The sequence below is a fragment of the Salmo trutta genome, chromosome 27 (genome assembly GCF_901001165.1).
Source record: "Salmo trutta chromosome 27, fSalTru1.1, whole genome shotgun sequence".
Taxonomy (NCBI): Eukaryota; Metazoa; Chordata; class Actinopteri; order Salmoniformes; family Salmonidae; genus Salmo; species Salmo trutta.
In genome coordinates, this window is record NC_042983.1 from 25,220,886 (window position 1) to 25,243,364 (window position 22,479).

General features: G+C 43.6%; 1 protein-coding gene across 3 annotated transcripts; it reads right to left on the reverse strand.

Annotated features, from left to right (window-relative positions):
• Window positions 1-234: 234 nt before the first annotated feature.
• On the reverse strand, window positions 235-21,470 carry adgrd2 (adhesion G protein-coupled receptor D2). Of its 3 annotated transcripts, XM_029717450.1 has the most exons (26): window positions 21,125-21,469; window positions 20,808-20,875; window positions 20,485-20,545; window positions 20,053-20,289; window positions 19,264-19,893; window positions 18,026-18,151; window positions 17,663-17,757; window positions 17,142-17,441; window positions 16,161-16,272; window positions 14,098-14,232; window positions 12,331-12,439; window positions 11,969-12,074; window positions 11,760-11,815; window positions 11,516-11,642; window positions 11,279-11,382; window positions 10,693-10,795; window positions 10,300-10,453; window positions 9,777-9,910; window positions 9,453-9,568; window positions 7,952-8,072; window positions 7,280-7,321; window positions 7,093-7,146; window positions 6,793-6,940; window positions 2,888-2,940; window positions 2,723-2,753; window positions 235-1,718 (listed from the first exon to the last, which is right to left on the reverse strand). In XM_029717450.1, exons 2-26 carry the CDS (start codon window positions 20,850-20,852, stop codon window positions 1,711-1,713), a joined length of 3,207 nt encoding a protein of 1,068 aa, XP_029573310.1. In that variant the 5' UTR covers window positions 20,853-20,875; window positions 21,125-21,469; the 3' UTR covers window positions 235-1,710. The 3 variants fall into 3 exon arrangements, with proteins under 3 accessions (XP_029573310.1, XP_029573309.1, XP_029573308.1); XM_029717449.1 differs by lacking the exon at window positions 2,723-2,753 and having other exon boundaries at window positions 21,202-21,470; XM_029717448.1 differs by lacking the exon at window positions 2,723-2,753 and having other exon boundaries at window positions 21,125-21,470.
• Window positions 21,471-22,479: the final 1,009 nt, after the last annotated feature.

Below are 22,479 nucleotides of genomic sequence, written 5' to 3' on the forward strand. Positions count from 1 at the left end.
AAACAGTAGTCTACTGTTTAGTTATGTCTGTAAAAACAGTAACGTCTACTGTCTAGTTATGTCTGTAAAAACAGTAACGTCTACTGTCTAGTTATGTCTGTAAAAACAGTAACGTCTACTGTCTAGTTATGTCTGTAAAAACAGTAGTCTACTGTTTAGTTATGTCTGTAAAAACAGTAACGTCTACTTTCTAGTTATGTCTGTAAAAACAGTAACGTCTACTGTCTAGTTATGTCTGTAAAAACAGTAGTCTACTGTTTAGTTATGTCTGTAAAAACAGTAACGTCTACTGTCTAGTTATGTCTGTAAAAACAGTAACGTCTACTGTCTAGTTATGTCTGTAAAAACAGTAACGTCTATTGTCTAGTTATGTCTGTAAAACATGTAACGTCTACTGTCTAGTTATGTCTGTAAAAACAGTAACGTCTACTGTCTAGTTATGTCTATAAAAACAGTAACGTCTACTGTCTAGTTATGTCTGTAAAAACAGTAACGTCTACTGTCTATTTATGTCTGTAAAAACAGTAACGTCTATTGTCTAGTTATGTCTGTAAAAACAGTAGTCTACTGTTTAGTTATGTCTGTAAAAACAGTAACGTCTACTGTCTAGTTATGTCTGTAAAAACAGTAACGTCTACTGTCTAGTTATGTCTGTAAAAACAGTAACGTCTGCTGTCTAGTTATGTCTGTAAAAACAGTAACGTCTACTGTCTAGTTATATCTGTAAAAACAGTAGTCTACTGTTTAGTTATGTCTGTAAAAACAGTAACGTCTACTGTCTAGTTATGTCTGTAAAAACAGTAACGTCTACTGTCTAGTTATGTCTGTAAAAACAGTAGTCTACTGTTTAGTTATGTCTGTAAAAACAGTAACGTCTACTGTCTAGTTATGTCTGTAAAAACAGTAACGTCTATTGTCTAGTTATGTCTGTAAAACATGTAACGTCTACTGTCTAGTTATGTCTGTAAAAACAGTAACGTCTACTGTCTAGTTATGTCTATAAAAACAGTAACGTCTACTGTCTAGTTATGTCTGTAAAAACAGTAACGTCTACTGTCTAGTTATGTCTGTAAAACATGTAACGTCTACTGTCTAGTTATGTCTGTAAAAACAGTAACGTCTACTGTCTAGTTATGTCTGTAAAAACAGTAACGTCTACTGTCTAGTTATGTCTGTAAAAACAAAAAGTACACATGCACAAAAAGATAACTGTAAAAAAAGACTGAAGGTGTGATAAGCCACTCTCCAAAAGAGAATGAAACTGAAGTCTGTATGCACACGACAAATGTTGTGTTGCCTCTCTGGAACAGCCATTTCCTAAACAGCAGATAGTTCCTGACCCTGGGAATGGGACACTGTGGTGGAGGAGGAGCTGTCGCCCTAAAAAAACGCTTCCTGCTTCACACGCTCTGTGTGTGTGTGTGTGTGTGTGCACATCTTTGAGTCTTTCATTCTGTATGTGTGTGTGTGTGTGTGTGTGTGTGTGTGTGTGTGTGTGTGTGTGTGTGTGTGTGTGTGTGTGTGTGTGTGTGTGTGTATCCTATATGTGCAGTATTTGAGTGTGTGTCTATTTACATCATCTACAATATTTGTATGAGAGTGGATGCATCTATTGTGTGTATCTGTTTGTGCTATTCACTGTGCAATTCCGCTTTCTTCCCACCAGGTTATATGATAAATGTGCCTTTGTGTCCAATTCCAAACATTCCATCAGCAGCCTGTTGTAACAGAAAAGTAACACAAAATGTATTATTCTATCAACATATTATGTCCAATATAATAGATTATTCTTTCTTTGCAAAAATGAAAACTACAGACTAGACCTCGTAAAACCTCCATTATTGCCCCAACAGAACATATTGGGTGGATTGAGTGTGTGTGGGTGCGTGCCTGCGTGGGTGTGTGTGTCTGTCTGTTTGTCTGTGTGTGTGTGCGCATGCGTGAATGCGTATGTGTGTGTGCATACATGCGTGTGACACAGTCAAGCTGTGGGAGCAGGTGTTTGAGAGGATGATCGGCGGTAGCCTGATTGTCTAACTACTGAGGAAAATGATGTTTCCTATTGTTCTGACAGTCAACATCGGACCCCAAGTGCCACTCACACACCACACTGATCAGGTGTTTGCCATAAAAGAGAAAACATTCAGCAAATCAAAGGACAAACTTTCCCCTCTCTCCTTTCTGATGATTAGACTGAGACTATAAGGTTCTATCTGCATTTTTTGGACAAAATGTAGTTATTGATATAGCCTTGTTCTGTTCAGTGTTCTCAACTTATATAGTACTCTAGATACCCAATTCATGTTGCTCTGTTCAAAAGAATACACAATAAAAAGTGCTGACACCATTCAAACTGATTAGGATTCAGAACTTTAAAGCCAATTATCTCAGAATCCTCTTTTTTGCAGATAGAACGTTATAGTTCCAGGCTCTCGACATGGTGAAGTGACCTGGCCCACTCCAAAAACCAAAAAAGCGCTGCCAAAATGTTTACAAAACACACACCTGATGTTATTACATGTAGTCAAAATAACTGTCCAATGAAAAATAATTGAAATCTGAAGAAAATATAGATACTAACATAAGGGGATTAAATGATGACGAAATAGTCAGTAGACAATGTAACCTGGTTCCTTATTGTATGTGTGCCAGCCACATTCTTTTTAATAAAGCAAGATTAAATGAAAGTCAGATTCAGCTGCCTAGGAAATGGTGAAAATACCTGAAGGCTTGAAAGCAGTCAGTTGAACCACCTGGTAAAGTAAAACAGACATGTTGATGTCTGGGAGATGGAGCAGAATTCTCAAATACACAATGAACCATTTAGGAGTGATAGTAGGCCAAATAAGAGGATAGAGTCTCTTTAGATGCATAATACCAAACATACCTGGTTTCCTGATGCTGGTTTCAAGGAGAAACGACTTTCTTTTCCAAAACTCTCTGAAAGACAAAAAGGCAAAATCTCACAGAGATGCATTTATTCACCTGGTACTAAAGGAGAAGTTTACCCAAAATCTAGAAACCAAGTGATTCCATACATTGAAACTAGTTCAGTGGAGTTTGCCCTCTCCCCCTCTCTCTCCATGTAGTACTGAAACAGCGGCAAAAGCAGTTCATCTGACTGGTGACGTTGCTGGATGCAGGCCTCGCTTTGCGCTGTTGCCAGTGAATTCATGATACACAAATCTGCAAATTGTGGACAAATTCATTGTTTTATTGAAGCGTACTGCGAAATTAGCTATTTTTGTCAAAAGTATTATCGGTTTTGAGTCAGGAAATGTGTACTTTTCGACCCAAAACATTAGCGATTATTTTCTATCATAATTTGATGTAGCCGTCTGACACAGCAGGTTCTATCTGCTGTTTTAACAACTGTGCCTTAATCACAGATACACGGTTTTGTGAAGACAGTGAAGTGAAGACTACGTTACACATTAGTTATACAAAGTAAACGACAACCTCCAGAAATGTCTGACGACCAAAAAAAAGCTACTGGAGGGGTGCTGATGGTGTCGTCGCCTGAGTATTCGGCCAGAGAATTGAGGCAAATTGCAGCAGTAGCTGGATCACAGCCCCAACCCATCTCCAGGATCAACACAGACGGTGGTGCAGTTGTGGCAATTGCGCTCCAATGCTGCAAATAAAGAACGTTTGTGCTGCAGAGAGAATTCGAATAAATGACTCCAATTCTTACAGAAATGGAGGAACATAATGATGATGAGAAGCAGTTGGTTTGCTTTTGTGACCAGAGGGATTTTGCTGCCCTCATAAACTCTGGTGTCCTGAAAAAAATGATCTGTATTCAAAAAACGAACTGGAGCGCACATCTGTTTCAGCTGTGCCAAATGGAGAGTTATCTAACGAGTAAGTAGCTAAACTTTACATTATTGCATGACCGCTTATACTAAACCTCTATGAGCAAGACCGTTAGTGGGTTTTACATTAGCCCAAAACACTATATATCATATGTTTATTTATCACAATGTTTTTTGGATATTCTATTCTGCAATGTAAGGTGATACATTTATTTTTTTATGTCTATTGTTTCTCAACCTGCCCTGTCATAAATACATATTCTAACCTGTAGAGAACCCAGGTCTATATGTCTACATGATATGATGCAATGGTAATAACACAATAACAACAGCTCAGACATAATACATCAGGCTAGTCTACCTACCTCCAAAAGCTTATGTTGTCGCTTTCTCTTCTCAAATGTGCCTTTGTATTTTGGCGCTGCGCCATATCCAGTCCATGGAAATATAGTAGCAACAGTTGTATCTTTTAGTATCCTTCAGTTTCATGGCCCCATAATTTCAGATTGCATATCTTATTCATATACTTCCCCACTGAAGTGCTTGCTACCCACATGCAGCAATATCTTTTATAGGAAAACCGTGACATTTGGTGGCTTCTTCCCTTGATTTACTGTGTAAAGTGCAGTCAGGGACTGGACATCAGCTTGCTCTTGCTGCCATCTCTTTTTCCACTTTGCATAACTAACTTTACCTGTGATTTGTCTAACCATTAACTTTCGCACCAGGTTCTTTCTCACCCCTTAAAGAATTGAATTTGTGACATCAAGCTCCATATAAGGGCATATTGTGACGTTTCTACATAGCAGGGTCTACCCCATGAGGGAGTACATGCGCAGTTGTTACCCATCGCCACTGCTGTGGCAGTCGGCTAGAAAAAAAAATAATATAAAATAATCACAAATACACTGCTCAAAAAAATAAAGGGAACACTTAAACAACACAATATAACTACAAGTCAATCACACTTCTGTGAAATCAAACTGTCCACTTAGGAAGCAACACTGATTGACAATAAATTTCACATGCTGTTGTGCAAATGGAATAGACAACAGGTGGAAATTATAGGCAGTTAGCAAGACACCCCCAATAAAGGAGTGGTTCTGCAGGTGGGGACCACAGGCCACTTCTCAGTTCCTATGCTTCCTGGTTGATGTTTTGGTCACTTTTGAATGCTGGCGGTGCTTTCACTCTAGTGGTAGCATGAGACGGAGTCTACAACCCACACAAGTGGCTCAGGTAGTGCAGCTCATCCAGGATGGCACATCAATGCGAGCTGTGGCAAGAAGGTTTGCTGTGTCTGTCAGCGTAGTGTCCAGAGCATGGAGGCACTACCAGGAAACAGGCCAGTACGTCAGGAGACGTGGAGGAGGCCGTAGGAGGGCAACAACCCAGCAGCAGGACCGCTACCTCCGCCTTTGTGCAAGGAGGAGCAGGAGAAGCACTGCCAGAGCCCTGCAAAATGACCTCCAGCAGGCCACAAATGTGCATGTGTCTGCTCAAACGGTCAGAAACAGACTCCATGAGGGTGGTATGAGGGCCCGATGTCCACAGGTGGGGGTTGTGCTTACAGCCCAACACCGTGCAGGACGTTTGGCATTTGCCAGAAAACACCAAGATTGGCAAATTCGCCACTGGCGCCCTGTGCTCTACACAGATGAAAGCAGGTTCACACTGAGCACGTGACAGACGTGACAGAGTCTGGAGACGCCGTGGAGAACGTTCTGCTGCCTGCAACATCCTCCAGCATGACCAGTTTGGCGGTGGGTCAGTCATGGTGTAGGGTGGCATTTCTTAGGGGGGCCGCACAGCCCTCCATGTGCTCGCCAGAGGTAGCCTGACTGCCATTAGGTACCGAGATGAGATCCTCAGACCCCTTGTGAGACCATATGCTGGTGCGGTTGGCCTGGGTTCCTCCTAATGCAAGACAATGCTAGACCTCATGTGGCTGGAGTGTGTCAGCAGTTCCTGCAAGAGGAAGGCATTGATGCTATGGACTGGCCCGCCCGTTCCCCAGACCTGAATCCAATTGAGCACATCTGGGACATCATGTCTCCATCCACCAACGCCACGTTGCACCACAAACTGTCCAGGAGTTGGCGGATGCTTTAGTCCAGGTCTGGGAGGAGATCCCTCAGGAGACCATCCGCCACCTCATCAGGACCATGCCCAGGCGTTGTAGGGAGGTCATACAGGCACGTGGAGGCCACACACACTACTGAGCCTCATTTTGACTTGTTTTAAGGACATTACATCAAAGTTGGATCAGCCTGTAGTGTGGTTTTCCACTTTAATTTTGAGTGTGACTCCAAATCCAGACCTCCATGGGTTGATAAATTGGATTTCCATTGATTATTTTTGTGTGATTTTGTTGTCAGCACATTCAACTATGGAAAGAAAAAAGTATTTAATAAGATTATTTCTTTCATTCAGATCTAGGATGTGTTGTTTAAGTGTTCCCTTTATTTTTTTGAGCAGTATATTTTAGGTTGAAATATACAACTTTCCTGACTCAAACCCGATAGTACTTTGACAAAAATAGCTAATTCGGCAGTACATTTTCAATAAAATAACACATTTCTGAATAATGAATTCACTGGCAACGGAGTAGAGCGAGGCCTGCATCCAGCACAAGTCACAAGTCACGTGACCCATTTTTGCAGCTGTTTCAGTACTACAGGGAGAGAGAGGGGGTGAGGGCAAACTCCAGTAAAATAGTTTCAATGTATTGAATCATTTGGGAGTTTGGGGTAAACTTTGCCTTTAATGGCATTCATGTCAGGTTTGTTGAACACCTAAGTGTAATATCCAGACTGCATGACCCCTTGCACCACAACCCACCACTAACCAACCCTAACCCAACCCAACCCAGCCTACCCAAAACCTTCCCCCAACCTGACCCACCCCAACCCTCCACAGCCCCAATCCTCACTCCAACCCCAGGGCCACCCACCCCACTCTGGCCAGCCTCTCCTACCACTCTTGATGACCAGTGAGGTGGAGGTGGTGCTGCCGGGCCCTGAGATGTCGCTGGTCTCTGGGCTGGAGGGAGGTGGCAGACTGTGGGTCCACGTCTGGGCTGGACTCCTCTGGGACGGCAGAAAGCTGATTGGCTGGGAACAGTTCTACAACCAATGAGATTGCATTGAGAAGTTTACATGAGGCTGTCTGACTGTGTATTCAATGCATGTTCATCTTGAGTTAGCATAATGTTTTTCTCCAGGTTGAGAATAATCAAAATGTTAGTACGGATGTCGCTGTATGCTTTTTGGCTCACCGTGAAAGACAAGGCTTTCCTCTTCTCTTTGATCCTCTTTATGGCATTCCTCACCTTTAAGAAAAGCAGACAATACCCTCAGTAGCTTGTACTGCCACTGACGTGTTTGGCTTTGGCATGCCACAGATAGACAACTGCATTCTGAGAGAAAGAAGCCCCGCTGAAACAGAGTTCTTAGAAAACATACCTCACTATTGTAAACCGCATACACCAGGAATATGTACAGGCCCTACAGGAAGGAAAAGACAGAAGACAATGTACAATATAGTGAGTTATTTCTATGGACCCTTCAACAGCCTAAGTATAGTTTGAGGATGATGAGGTTTACCTCCCCTCTCTCCGGATGAAGCCTCACAATAAATCTAAATTAACTAGCAGCTCTCTGAGGGTTACTCCGGGGCCATGGCCAGCTCATTCACATGAATTAACAACCATGCAGGAAGCTTATATGAGAGAGAGAGCAAGAAAGAGAGAGAGAGAGAGAGGGAGAGCGCACAGAGTAACACAGAGAGAGAGAGAGAGAGAGAGAGAGAGAGATAGCGAAAGAGAGAGGTAGAGGTAGAAAGAGAAAATTAGAGGGGAAGTGCAGAGTACCTCCATCTGATTTACAAGTCTTATCAGGAGTGTGATGGGAAGAGAGGTGGAGGTGAATCTGGCAAGGGGCCAGCCTTGAGCCCTGCCATGACCTGTCCTTCAAAGGTCCAGACTGAGCCACCCTTTCCCACACACTACACTGCTCCTGCGGCCCACCAACCCGCTTATCTAGCCCATCTCTCTCTCTCTCTCTCTCTCTCTCTCTCTCGCTCGCTCTCTACAAACTTTTACAGACAAAGATCCTTGAAAGGATGGCTTTGCTTACCTGGAAAGCATTGAGAGCGATGAAGACATAGGCCACCATCATGGATAGGTGCACCAGGACTCCACACAGCCAGGTAAGGCCCAGCACTGGCAGTAGAATAAGGACTGGTCGCGTCACAGCCCTGCAGAAGTCAGACAGAAGTCAGTACAGTACACACACCCACTCACGCACCGCCCCCCACACACACACTCTCCTGGCAGGACTCAGCTGATGCTGAATAGAAGTCCATTATGGCATCTAGCTATTGTCACACACACACACACACACACACACACACACACACACACACACACACACACACACACACACACACACACACACACACACACACACACACACACACACACACACACACTGCATAACTGCACAAAATGTAGTTATTTGACAACCACAGCTATACTTGATGCGAGTGTATTCAATTTAAATTAGTAAAAATAATAATAATAATCACATTATTACATTATTATCATCATGTATGCTCTGTGTCTCTGATTTGTTGTCGTCCTGCTGCACCTGGGCCAGGAAATTGAGTTCACGTTGAACTTTGTCTACAAGGACAAAGTGAGCAATTCCTCTTCTTCCTTTGCTTTTCTTTTCAATTTAGTCTTCTTTCCAAACTTGTGACATCTCATCACATTCTTACTGGGAACAGATAGACTGTGGAGGGGTAGAGATGGCTTGCTTACTCCTTCACTCGCTTTACAAGGAAATGAAGAGGTGATGATTGAAAATAAATATCTCAATGAAATACTGTCTTGGTGTTCATAGATGTGCAGTGTGCACAATATCATTGTTTTATTTGTCTTGTCTCTGCATGTAGGCAGCTATATATGAGCATAGCATGTTTAGACCCTGTCTATATTGGGACAGGACTGAACCCTATGCCCTGGTCCCTGTTTAGAGTCCACATTGACCAGACAATGAGTTCAGTGAAAAGCACACAGACCAACACACACCCACACAGTCTGCCTCTCCGTCTCTCTGTCTCGCTAGGACCAGGTGTTAGGCTGATAAGACCTATAACAACTCCCACTACTTCAGACTCAAACTACCTCATTCTCATACACTTACAGTCTCTCTGTTGAGTTCAGTTAAGTTTGGCTGTGTGGATCGGTCACTTGTGGCTTTGAAAATCACCTATTCCACAGATTGTGCTTCAAAGGAAATTTCTCTGACAACTCTCTGTCTCGTTGTATCGCACATATAAAACATACCATGAAAAGTCACCAAGTGTTGGATGTTGGGTCGCAGAATCAAAACACAATGTATGTGTCCTAGGTGTGCATGTGCGTGAGAGAGCAGGAGAGTCGGGGAAAGAGGACGAGAGACTGAATGAGAGCGAATGAGAGAGAGAGAGTGGTTGAGAGAGAGAGAGAAAGAGAGAGCTACAGCACAGAAAAAAATGTATGAAATGTATGCATTCACTACTGTAAGTCGCTCTGGATAAGAGCGTCTGCTAAATGACTAAAATGTAAATGTAAGCTATAGTGTGGTGACTCACCAGGTCAGGTCGAAGGTATGGAGTTTAGATGCTGAACTGGGAGTGAGCATCTTTGCGCGACGACGAGCGCTGGACACTGTCACTATGACTACCCGGCAAAGCACCACTGCATTGACCTAGGAGTACACAAAGTCTTAGAACAACTGATGGACATGCCATATTGTTGCTGCATGACACATGTATGACACATGAATAATCATCACAGGCGAGCACACACACACACACACACAAATGCACACACACACATGCAAATGCACACACACACACACAAATGCACAAACACACAGTCAAGTGAAGTAACACAAGTAAAGCAAAGCTACATACGACCAAGATAAACAGAACGGGTCCCACAAAAGCCCAAATCATATCAGTCTCCACATTGAGCCAGCAGTGATTGTCTGCTTTGTACTTGTCCAAGGATATCGTCAAGGTTACACCAACAATCACAACAGGTAGACCTGCAAAAAGAAAGCAACAATATGTTTTTTTTAAAGGAATATAACACAGGAATGTCTTGAATAAAGAGAGTTGACATTGCTGTGTTACAGGCACTGCAGTAGACATCATTCACCAGCCATTCTGTTTCCTCTGAAAAAAGTGAACACCTCAAACAGCTGGCCAATAGATGAGCATCTTATAACACATCATCATGAGTGTGTTTAGCTATTTCAATAAATACACTCTCCCAATGTGGTCAGTAGGAACACAGCCTTTGGTCTAGATGAGTTGTCTTCCAGACAGCACTGTGCACAAACTGGGCTTGTAGGATATAGGCCAGTGTCTTGTGTGACTGGATGAGTCCTGTGTGGAGTGTATCACATTGTGTTATAGCTGTAGTGTGTTTTACCCCAGCCGATGGAATAGTACATCTTCATCCTGCGGTCCTCGCTGATGTTGACAGACACCACCTTACTCCACAGCAGCAGCCCCTCCACCAGCATCCAGGAGAAGGAGGCCATGAAGAAAAAGTGCAGCAGGGCCGTCACCACCAGACACGCCCCCTAGTGGACAGGAGGGACAAAGCATTGACACACTTGTCCGCCATTTAAGTAACACACATATAGTGCCGTGGTCTAGAGAAGAGAATGTCCTATCATACATTCAACAACCGAAGCAGATAAAAGCCCACAGGCACATGGATCTCTGACCCTATGCCCTCCTCTAGTTCATATTACCCATAACCATACAGAGAATGAGATGTTTGAAGAGAGACAGAGCTACTGTACGTAAAGAGTCCCACCTCGTTAGCAGAGGCCCAGTCGCTGCACATCAGCAGCAGCTCAGCTATTCCCAGAGCCACGATCAGGTTCTTATGGACAGTGGTGCGGTCAGACTTAGGAACTCTGAACCCACACCACACCAGGCCAGACGGGAGAGGGGAGAGGGGAGAGGGGAGAGGGGAGAGGGGAGAGGGGAGAGGGGAGAGGGGAGACGGGAGAGGGGAGAGGGGAGAGGGGAGAGGGGAGACGGGAGACGGGAGAGGGGAGAGGGGAGAGGGGAGACGGGAGACGGGAGACGGGAGAGGGAGGGGAGAGGGGAGAGGGGAGAGGGAGAGGGGAGAGGGGAGAGGGGAGACGGGAGAGGGGAGAGGGGAGAGGGGAGAGGGGAGAGGGGAGACAGACACAGAGAGATGATCAAGGTTAGACCACCATACAGCTAGTCTGTGAGTCAGTAATCATACATAAATACTAAACACAGCAGCAATGGGTCTGCTCAACATGGTAAAGAAGACATATTGTACAGACAGAGCTAATCATTCAAACAAACACATGTCTTGTACCCTCCACATGCTAGTAGATTATTCCCTGAAGCAGAGCACCACTCACCCCACAGCAATGAAGAGGATGAAGGTGAAGAGTAGGCCACACAGAGACACTCCACAGCCAATGAACGTCATCACCTGGAGGGCTTTTTCATTCTCTGGACTCCTCTGACACACACACACACACAGGTATTTATCAGAAACTATACTGACTATAAGTGTCTGTTGACTATTCTCTATTGAGTGCACTATTTCACAATGTGGAATGTGAGGACTTGTGGAGGATATAATGGACCTTTACCTGGACTTCATAGACTTGCATCAGCAGGGCAAAGTTGGTGGTGTGGTTGCAGAAGCAGACAGTGGAGTCGTATTGTTTAGAGATGACCTCACATCCTCTAGTAGACCACCACCCCCCTGCCTCTGGCCTAGAGGAGGACAACAGTTTACACTTTCATCGCATTTTATGGTAACCTTTACACTAATGAATCAAACACTGATTTCTATTGATGTAATGGCAGAACATGTGCTGTCATTATACTCACATCAGATCAAAGTCCCAGAATGCACAGACTGGGTCATACACGGTACCTACAGGACTCTAAAGGAATCAATGGTACAGGACATCCTTTCACACTTACAGTAAAGGACAGACTTATGGAGGAGAACAAGGGGCATATATCATATTCTCTGTGAGCGAGGCATAGGTATATAGTGTATAGAGGAATATATTCCATGTGAGTGTGAGACTAACCTGAGCTCTGTGTTGGAGCTGGAAGCGTACAGCCATGCTGACAGGCTGTCCGTCACCCAGGACTGTAGTAGAGATGACAGAAGAGCCCAGGATGGTGCCCAGGTACCTGACACACAAAGCACAGCACAGGCCATATGGGGACAGTCACACATAAGGCTGGATATCAACACTGGCTTATGCTCAGTAGGCACTAATGGAAAAAAGTCTTAATGGAAAATGAAAATTAATGTTCTTAATGGACTGATTCATATCTACAGTAATTCAAAAAAAAGACTTGTCCTCTTTCAAGTTATTTCTTCTCATTTCGTGCCTACTCAGTGTCACCCTGGTCTAAAACAGTTCAGAGTTCTCGTCTTCCCTACCTTTGGATGCCATCGGTGACGATGGGAAACATGGTGATGTTCTCCTCTGAGTTGAAGAGAGGCCGCAGGGAACTGTACCACGTGTTGACCACAGTCACCATCTGGAAGCCTGCTCATATAACATCCACATAAACAACAACATCAACATCCACATAAACAACAACATCCACATAAACATCAACATCCACATAAACAACAACATCCACATAAACATCAACATCCACATAAACATCAACATCCACATAAACAACAACATCAACATCCACATAAACAACAACATCCACATAAACATCAACATCCACATAAACAACAACATCTACATAAACAACAACATCAACATCCACATAAACATCAACATCCACATAAACTTAAACAACAACCACATCAACATCCACATAAACAACAACATCCACATAAACATAAACAACAACCACATAAACATCAACATCCACATAAACAACAACATCCACATAAACAAACAACAACCACATCAACATCCACATAAACAACAACATCCACATAAACATAAACAACAACCACATAAACATCAACATCCACATAAACAACAACATCCACATAAACAACAACATCCACATAAACAACAACAACATCAACATCCACATAAACAACAACATCAACAACATCAACATTCACATGAACAACAACATCCACATAAACAACAACATCAACATTCACATCCACATAGACAACAACATCAACATCCACATAAACAACATCAACATCCACATCCACATAGACAACAACATCAACATCCACATAAACAATAACATCAACATCCACATAAACAATAACATCAACATCCACATAAACAACACTTCTAAGAACACTAGACAGTTTAAAAATGCAGCACAAAGTGGAAACACAGAGCAATGTTATGTTTCACAATAGCCAGCTAATATAGATTGTGAATAGTTGTATGAAGTCAAGTGGTACTACAAATGGATGAAAACATACTGTCTGTACCATGCATTGACACGTGTGTACCAGTACATACACTAAGAACAGCTGCTCTTTCCATGACATAGACTGACCAGGTGAATCCAAGTGAAACTATGATCCCTTATTGATGTCACTTGTTAAATCCACTTCAATCAGTGTAGATGAAGGTAAGGAGACAGGTTAAAGAAGGATTTTTAAGCCTTGAGACAACTAAGACATGGATTGTGTATGTGTGCCGTTCGTTCATTCAGAGGGTGAATGGGCAAGACAAAAGATTTAAGTGCCATTGAACGGGGTATTGTAGTAGGTGCCAGGCTCACTGGTTTGTGTCAAGAACTGCAACACTGCTGGGTTTTTCACGCTCAACAGTTTCTTGTGTGTATCAAGAATGGTCCACCTACCCAAAGGACATCCAGCCAACTTGACACAACTGTGGGAAGCATTGGAGTCAACATGGGCCAGCATCCCTGTGGAACGCTTTCAACACCTTGTAGTGTCCATGCCCTGACGAAATGAGGCTGTTCTGAGGGCAAACATGGGGGGGTGCAACTTGCAACTCAATATTAGGAATGTGTTCTTCATGTTTTGTATACTCAGTGTTCAAACAGTGCTTGATAAATTCTTGGTATGTATTTTAAAATCCTGCTTCACTACTGTAGGTGTTTTTACTGTTAGAGGAATGCATGGTTGAGACTGTAAAGTAGTCGGCTGGCTATGATTGAAGGAGTGCATATTCTCATCTAGACACAGTACAGCTACAGACAGCACAGTTACAGACAGTACAGCGCTCTCAGGGATGTCTCTCACCGTTGTCATGGAGATCCTGCATGTTCTGTGTGGGGACTGAGATGCAGTCTATGTTGGTGTCGCTGTCCACCACTGGACCACAGAACTTAGACCCGCTAGATTCCTCTTCCAGACTCTGCTGCTGGACCTCCAGCTCTGAATGACATAAATAACTATTCTCAGTGGAATTAACTATAGGAAGAGGAATGGTTGTAGTCACAGCAGCACATCCAACAAAAAGTGCTAATGAGTAAACATGCAAAGGACAGAAAGGTCTGTACACTGTATGCTCCTACATGCTACCACCTGTGACCTGATGAAGACAGGTCCACTGTGGATAGGAAGGTTGACATTAAAGGTGGTATAAGGAGCATACATAGTGTAGTGGGCAGGCCTAGCTGTCATTTTTGTATTATAGTAAGAGGAACAGCTAAGTGCTCCATAGCGGTTGGTAAATTCCGTTATATTGTAGCAAGATGCCTGTGTTAGGCAATGGTAGGTCTAGAAGAACAAAGGAAAGAACGAGTATGAAGCTCATGTCGCGGGGTCCAAATAAGGTCCAGGTTTTCTCTGAATAGCAGTAGATGCATGACCCACATGAAAAAATACGATATTATAAACTGTCACGTCCTAACCATGGTAATCTGTTATTTTCTATGGTAGAGTTGGTCAGGGCGTGACAGGGGGGTTTAGTCTATGTGTTCTATTTCTATGTTGTTAGGTTCTAGTTTTTGTAATTCTATGATGTTTTTTTTGATGATCTCCAATTAGAGGCAGCTGGTCCTCGTTGTCTCTAATTGGAGATCATACTTAAGTTAGGTTTTTTTCTACCTGGGTTTTGTGGGTGATTATTTTTGAGTAGTGTTTGTTTCACCTCTGCATCACGGTTTGTTGTTTTGTTTATTCAGTTTATTCATGTATTGCATCATTTCACAGATTAAATAAAATGTGGAACGACACACACGCTGCACTTTGGTCCTCTTCTCTTTATGTCAACCGTGACATTAACAGGGTGGTTCCAACCCTGAATGCTGATTGGCTGACTGCCGTATACCACGGGTATGACAAAACATCTATTTTGGCTATTCGAATTATATTGGTAACCAGTTTATAATAGCAATAAGGCACCTCGGGGGTTTGTGGTATATGGCCAATATACCACTGCTAAGGGCTGTATCCAGGCACTCCGCGTTGCCTCGTACATAAGAACAGACCTTAGCTGTGATAAATTGGCCATATACCACACCCCCTCGTGCTTTTTTGCTTAAGTATACTATAACTACTACAGTATTCACTGTAGTGCTTTTGTGGACTTTACTGTAGTATTCACTGTAGTGTTTTTGCAAACTAAAGTCAGCAAAAAGTATTTACTGTAGCATACTGTAGTATTTACTCTTTACTATAGTATAAATAATGTAGTAAAGGAAAACTATAGTATGTAGTAATTAATGTGGTGTTTTTGCAGATTGTACTATAGTGTATTATTTACTGTTGTGTTTCTGCTGACATGACTGTAGTATTTACTATAGTGTTTTTGTTTTATTATCTTTGACATAGAAGTACAGGCTCTGTCCTTCAGGAAACCTACTGGAGTAATACTAAAAGAGCAACATGTCCAGAACCTGTAGGTAGTTTGGTACTGTAGGTAGGCAGGACTGGGGTCTGAGCAGATAGTTGAAGCGTCTGCTCCTTTCTATAACCTGTACGTAATACAATATATGGTCTATACTTGGCATGTAGGTTTCTCACTTATGGGTGGCACAAATTGGGATATGGGGTGGGGAATGGGCAGGGTACAGTATGTGCTAATTAGTATAGTATTCCACAGTATACTACAGTTTACTACATAATTCTATACTAGGTACTGTAATATTCTATAGTATACTTTAATATTTTTTATGTGGGTACACAAAGCAATATCGAACCAATAAAAATATTAAGTGACTAATTCTGAATTAGCCACTGGAAGATGTTATCGGTTCAATATTGCTTTGTGTAGTATGTCTGTCCACTCTCTCAGCCTTTCAAAAGCACACAGAACACACTGTAACAGTCTAGAGAATGTACTGTACTAAGTGACTTACTGATGCTGGAGCTGTGAATGAGCAGATGGTCAGTTTCTGCCATCAGCCGAGTGCTCAGACTGGTCACCATGCGGTCAATACTCTTGACCACAGTCATCGGTCCACTCACCACCTGGGGCACAGGGCAGGGATAAGGGTATGGGGTTCATCATAGCAATATACTGGTCATTGGTAGGGCCCTGACCACGTGACCTGACCAGGATATTAAGCCTATAACTAGGACACAGAGTTTGGTCAGCTGGTTACGAGACTCCTGGCTGTAGTTATTGGAGAAGAGCAGACACATGGAGTGAAGCAGTGTTACGTGGGTGAGGAAAGCAACAGTGTTTCAGTCCTCTAGCTGCTCTAATACATTCAGTCTGGCTGTGCTGCTGTAACCTTGACAGGTAGAAAGGCCTGGGAGAGGGGAGGTGGGTGAAGCGGGGGAGGCGAGCGCTGCATCAATATGAACACATCATATGGCTACCACTAGGATACATAGACATATAGTATACATGTTCTACGTAATTGTTTTGGGTGGGTCTGTTAACCATAATAGCACACAGTGCTTCCTTTAAAGAACATTCAATATTGTCTTTGTTGGATATTAAATAAAAATTGTTCAGAGATCATAATAGTCTGTGAAAATGTGCTGCAGCAATATATAAATTAGACCTGTTTATTGTTACACTAGATATTAATGGATTTAGAGAAGATTACATTTAGTGTATGTGCAATTAAGCTTTATCAAGATTCAGCCTTATGTGTTCTGTACATGTACACTAACTAATTAAGCCAAGCGTAACCATTCATTTGTATACATTCACAGTATACATCTTACTGCCCTCTAGTGGAGATATGATAAAATCATACTCCAGTAGTCATGTCTACGTTCTTAACACCTTGTCTCTGCCTCCTGTTCCCAGTCATTGTTGTAGCTTGCCACTCTGGTACCTGATGTAAACAGGGCTTCGTAAATCACTTTAAATAATTGATTGATACCTGTTTGATGGCCTGCCACTTGGGGACGTTGTCCTGGCTGATGATGCTGTCAGCCACAGTGATGAAGGTGTGGCTGAGCTCCCCAGCGCTGTTGGTGGCCTGGCTGTGGTTCCCCTCTGTGGCCATGTCTGTGGGCACGTCTGCAGCCCGCACCAGCAGTTGGACCAGGGACAGCATGTCTCCAGGCTGTAGCCCCTCCTTGGTGTCTTCCAGGGCCTGCCTGGACATGTTGAGCAGACTGGACACCTGACCCCAGCTCATCTGGCCCCCTGACTGCTCCCCAATCACACCCTCCACACCCTGATGAACACACACACATGCACACACACACACACACACGCAAATACACACAAAGAGCAGAGGATGTAAAGGAAATCAAAAACTGTAGTTCAAAGAAAATTGGACATCATTTTCTGACAGAACAAAGATAAATTGCTGTGTCAAGTTAAATAAGTTAGAGATCAATCATAAATGTCCTAATCCTGACAGGCAACCAGTGATTTATAGTAATCAGTCTTTACCTGTGTTCCATTGGAGAGCTGCATGAGGTGGTTCATGAAGGGACTGGGATGGGAGCTCTGAAACTCACTCAACCCCTTCATCTTAACATAGCGCTCTGTAACAGAGAGCCATGTGTCACAAACAGTCCATGGTTCCTCTCTGATGTTTTGTTAGGGTATTTAGTTACAAACCTTGTACAGAGTCACAACGATTCATGTTCAGTCATTTCCCCTAATGTGACGCTAAATTCATTTCAGATATATACATGTTATTGTTGTACAGTAAAGAGTCATGTAGTAAGTACTGTGATAGCCATGTTTGTTACAGTATGTAAGTAATGGTCTAGGCCTATGTAGTGGCGGTTTAGGTAGTGGTTGACTCACCCCTGCTGGTCCTGCAGATGAAGGGGAGTGTGGTGGAGCAGTCTGCAGAGCTGTACAAGGGTAGCTGTTGGCTAGACCAGCCCTCTAGAGCCCTGCAGCCCTGCATCTCCCTCTGCCTGTGGACCCCTGCAACACAACACACAGACACACAGCATGAGACAGCTCCAGTAACTACATAATCAGTTTATTGTTCTACTAAAGTTCATGGAAATACATTTAAATGACTTATTTGCGTCAAGTGAGCTCTTGATTTTGTGACACCTTTGTTTACTCCATGGTCCTCTAAGTACTTGGTTTAATTTAGCATGCTGTAGCATAACATGTTTTCAATCTAAAGCAATTTACATGTATAAGTAAAATACTATCATATTTTCATGTTCATATTCAACAACCTTTGAAAAACACGGACAATTCCTTGCAATTATTTTAACCATGTTTGCCATTTTTACTGAGAATGGCTGCCAACAAAAAGCCAGTCAACTTGTTACTCACAGAAATGGAATTCCTTCTTTTTCCTGGCGGTTAAACGTTTTGTTGCTTTTCACTATTGAGTAGAGCTCCATTCTCTTCGTAAAGCACAGACCTCATACTTGCGTGAATCCCCCTCCTCTGCCCTCCACATGGCCTTTAGCCAGTGAACCACGCTAACCAGTTTCCTCTCCCCCATGACTCTCTCTCAGACAGACATACTGGATGTGTTCAGGCAGACAGCCACTGGTTTAACTGGCTTCTTTTGAGGTAGATCACCCAGAACGATTCAACAACCAACTGACAGGGGACTGGGAACAATCACCACTGCCTCAGTATTGGATTAGTAATAGCTACGGATTGATCTGGAAGAAGGACAATTGGGTTGCAATAGAAAGCTCTATAAAGGTACCATATCAGAATTAAAAAGCTATGTGAAAGAAACAAAATACCTACATTCTGATTTTAAATCTGCAGGAGGCCACCCAAATAATGCATTGTGAATTTTGTGTGTGAACAAATCCTTCTTCAATGGAAAGTAGGCTACCTAACTAGGACCAAGAGACCGCAAAGGGCATGTGAAACAAAATGGCTGACAGTACATTTAAATGGCCAAGATTCAACTGCTAAGATGACAATTAAACCAAACAAAAAATATATCAACCTGGAATCAAAAGCACTGATAAAAAGCACATCCAATAAAGATCAGATTATGGCTATATTTTATGTAGGGATCTCTCATTGTTGTGTGAGTGTTGGTGCAGTCTCACCTGGACAGAACAGACTGGCTGACACCTCTCTTACCACTGGATGACGGGTCATATTATCAATACTCCAGGTAAAGATAGCTTGCTGGGTCAAAGGCGAGCAGCCGTCCAGGGCACGGAACTGCCTCTGCTCCAAGGATGTGTCCCAGACATTCAGATCTGTGATATTCCCTACGAAGGGTTCAGTGAAGTTCCCTCCAAATGAGTCCTGGTCCTGCCCCAGGATAAGTATGCCCTCTCCATGTATGTCCCTGGGGGTGTCAGTCCTGGAGCCCATGGCCCCTTTCTCCCCGTCCACATAGATGGCCCAGTGGCCGTCAGCCTTGCGCCAGGTAACACAGAGGTGGTGCCAGGCCCCATCGTTGAGGAAGGAGGCCTTGTAGGGGAGGTGCTGCCCGTGGACAATGAGCGCCAGTAGTATGCGTCCTGTTCTGTCCACCTGCCCGCGCAGCTGGAACTCATTGGTGAAGACAGGTGCGGCGTAGGAGTACATGGTGGACACCTGGTCCCACTGGGGGTCCCACTGCACGCGGACACACACGCTCACCGCTGGTAGGGCCGGAAACATCATGTTGACACGGCCATAGCCCTCCTGAGAATCCCTGGGAAAGTTCAGGGCTTGGAAGAGCATGTCTAACAGGTAGAGACAGAAGAAGATCATCACTCTCTATGCTGGCCTTGATCACAACACAACGCCAAGGTTTCGATCATCATTTATAGACAACTTGATAGAGTGGAAGAGATAAATGCAATATGGCATCAAGACATAGCTGCTGTAGTTGCTAAACTCACACTGTTTGGCTAGTGCCAGAGGCCTGCTTGTTGGTCTGTTGGGGTCCCTGACCCACATGGGTCCATGCAGGCCTGCCCGCCTCTGGAGCTCCAGGGTTCCCTCCTCGTCTTCAGGCTGGCCCAGGGTGGTGAGGGAGCTGAACTGGCCGCTGCAGAAGCTCTCTGCCTGGGAGAGGTCCAGGGATACGTTGACCAGCTGGAACACCCAGTCTGATGTTTGATGGACCAGACTGCCCTCTGTCATTATGACCACAAAACCACAAATAGGCATGGATCACACTTTACAGGAACACCTCTATCATCTCTTTAAGCAAATCTCTATGGAAACAACAGGGAAATGACATGATATCCTAAAGACATTCTAGCATCATACATCAGGTTGTAAGAGTTGCTGCCATGGTATTGAAAGTGATTGACAGTTCCAGAACTCACCGCCTGAGTCCATCTCTCCTTTGTCTGGCCCCGGCTGTGTTGGCTCACATTCACACAGCACCTACAATAGAGGAAACATTTACTCTGCTTTATTCTGTTGGCTAGGGCATAGACATATAATATCCTTGATATGTACTTATTCAATGAACTCAGTATAGAAACAAGCAGAACCATGGAGTCAAATGAATAGTTGTGTTTAGCCTATGAAACGTATCAGACCTACCAATAAAATCATTAATTTCTACGGTAAAACGCTGAAAACAATGAATGGATTCATATTCCACATAATTTCATTTTATATATAAGAAAGGAATAGACATTACCACTATGCAACAGAGCAGAAGCCCAGACAGGAGGGCTCCAGTCATCTCTATGTCTCAGTGTTCCACAGCTGAAACAAAACACAATGCTAACTGGTCTCTGCCTCTCAGGAGACACTTAGGTTTCTTCAATGGATCATACTGTAGCCTCTATTCATATCAAAGACCAATACACCTCTGTTCAACAATACAATGACTAACACAGTGCAAAAACATACTGTATAAACAATATTTGAAGTATTATAGATATTATACTATATTTTGTGTATATTTGAAAGAGAACCACTTCAAATAAAATAGCGATAGGCTACTTATCTTACCGTACAACACACATCAAAGTTACCCCAGACCCACACTGCAACAGGTGATGTCCCCTTATTTGTGTAACTGGGCTTACTGTAGACTCGTAGTGAACAGACTGCTCCGACTCCAGCTTTTACTGCCTAGTGCTACTCTAAGGCTGCTGTAACTCTCCTTAAATACTGAGGATCACTACTCTGATTTCCTGCGTGTGCTCTGACCATTGTCCAGTCTAGTCAGTTCATCCACTGTTCAGCCGCTTTTGCCTCCAGTATCTCCTGCCTGACTGGTCTCTATGGAGAATTCTCTGCTGTGCATTGTGAGGAGCATCTGTCCGTTGCCTTTCTGTCCAACAGTCAACCTCTGCCTTCAGCCAGCCCCCCCTCCCTAGCACCAACACCACCACCACACTCTTCAGCACCCTTGAATCAGTAGCATGCTTTGTCATGCAAATCGGGCCATTTTTTTTAAGAACCCTACTTACACAAGCAGTGCCAAGTGTTTGGTACGGAGAGTTCATCAAGACCAGCAGGGTGGCAAGCATTTCTGCACCACTCTTATTGCCTGCTACTGCTTCTGCTATTTACTGTATACATCAAGGTACGCTACATGACCAAGAGTATGTGGACTCCTGCTCGTCGAACATCTCATTCCAAAATCATGGGCATTAATATGGAGTTGATCCCCGCTTTGCTGCTATAACAGCCTCCACTCTTCTGGGAAGACTTTCCACTAGATGTTGGAACATTGCTGCGGGGACTCGCTTCCATCCATCCACAAGAGCATTAGTGAGGTGGAGCACTGATGTTGGGCGATTAGGCCTGGCTCGCAGTCAGCCTTCCAATTCATCCCAAAGGTGTTCGATGGGGTTGAGGTCAGGGCTCTGTGCAGGCCAGTCAAGTTCTTCCACACCGATCTCGACAAACCATTTCTGTATGGACCTTGCTTTGTGCACGGGGGCATAGTCATGCTGAAAAGAAAGGGCCTTTCCCAAACTGTTGCCACAAAGTTGGAAGCACAGAATTGTCTAGAATGTCATTGTATGCTGTAGCGTTAAGATTTCCCTTCACTTGAACTAAGGAGCCTAGCCTGAACCATGAAATGCTTCCTCAGATCATTATTCTTCCTCCACCAAACTTTACAGTTGGCTCTATGCATTGGGGCAGGTAGCGTTCTCCTGGCATCCACCAAACCTCATTTTGTCCGTCGGACTGCCTGAAGCGTGATTCATCACTCCAGAGAATGCTCGAGTCCAATGGCGGTGAGCTTCACACCACTCCAGCCGACGCTTGGCATTGCGCATGGTGATCTTAGGCTTGTGTGCGGCTGCTTGGCCGTTGAAACCTATTTCATTAAGCTCCCGACTAACAGTTCT

Excerpts from the sequence above, each read along its gene's own strand:
- adgrd2 (XM_029717449.1), bottom strand. The coding sequence starts at position 20,852 with ATGACTGGAGCCCTCCTGTCTGGGCTTCTGCTCTGTTGCATAGTG. Across the intron at positions 9,911-10,299 it reads GTACTATTCCATCGGCTGGG|GTCTACCTGTTGTGATTGTT; the intron begins GTAAAACACACT and ends TTCTTTTTGCAG. Across the intron at positions 8,073-9,452 it reads CATACCTTCGACCTGACCTG|GGCTGTGACGCGACCAGTCC; the intron begins GTGAGTCACCAC and ends TGACTTCTGCAG.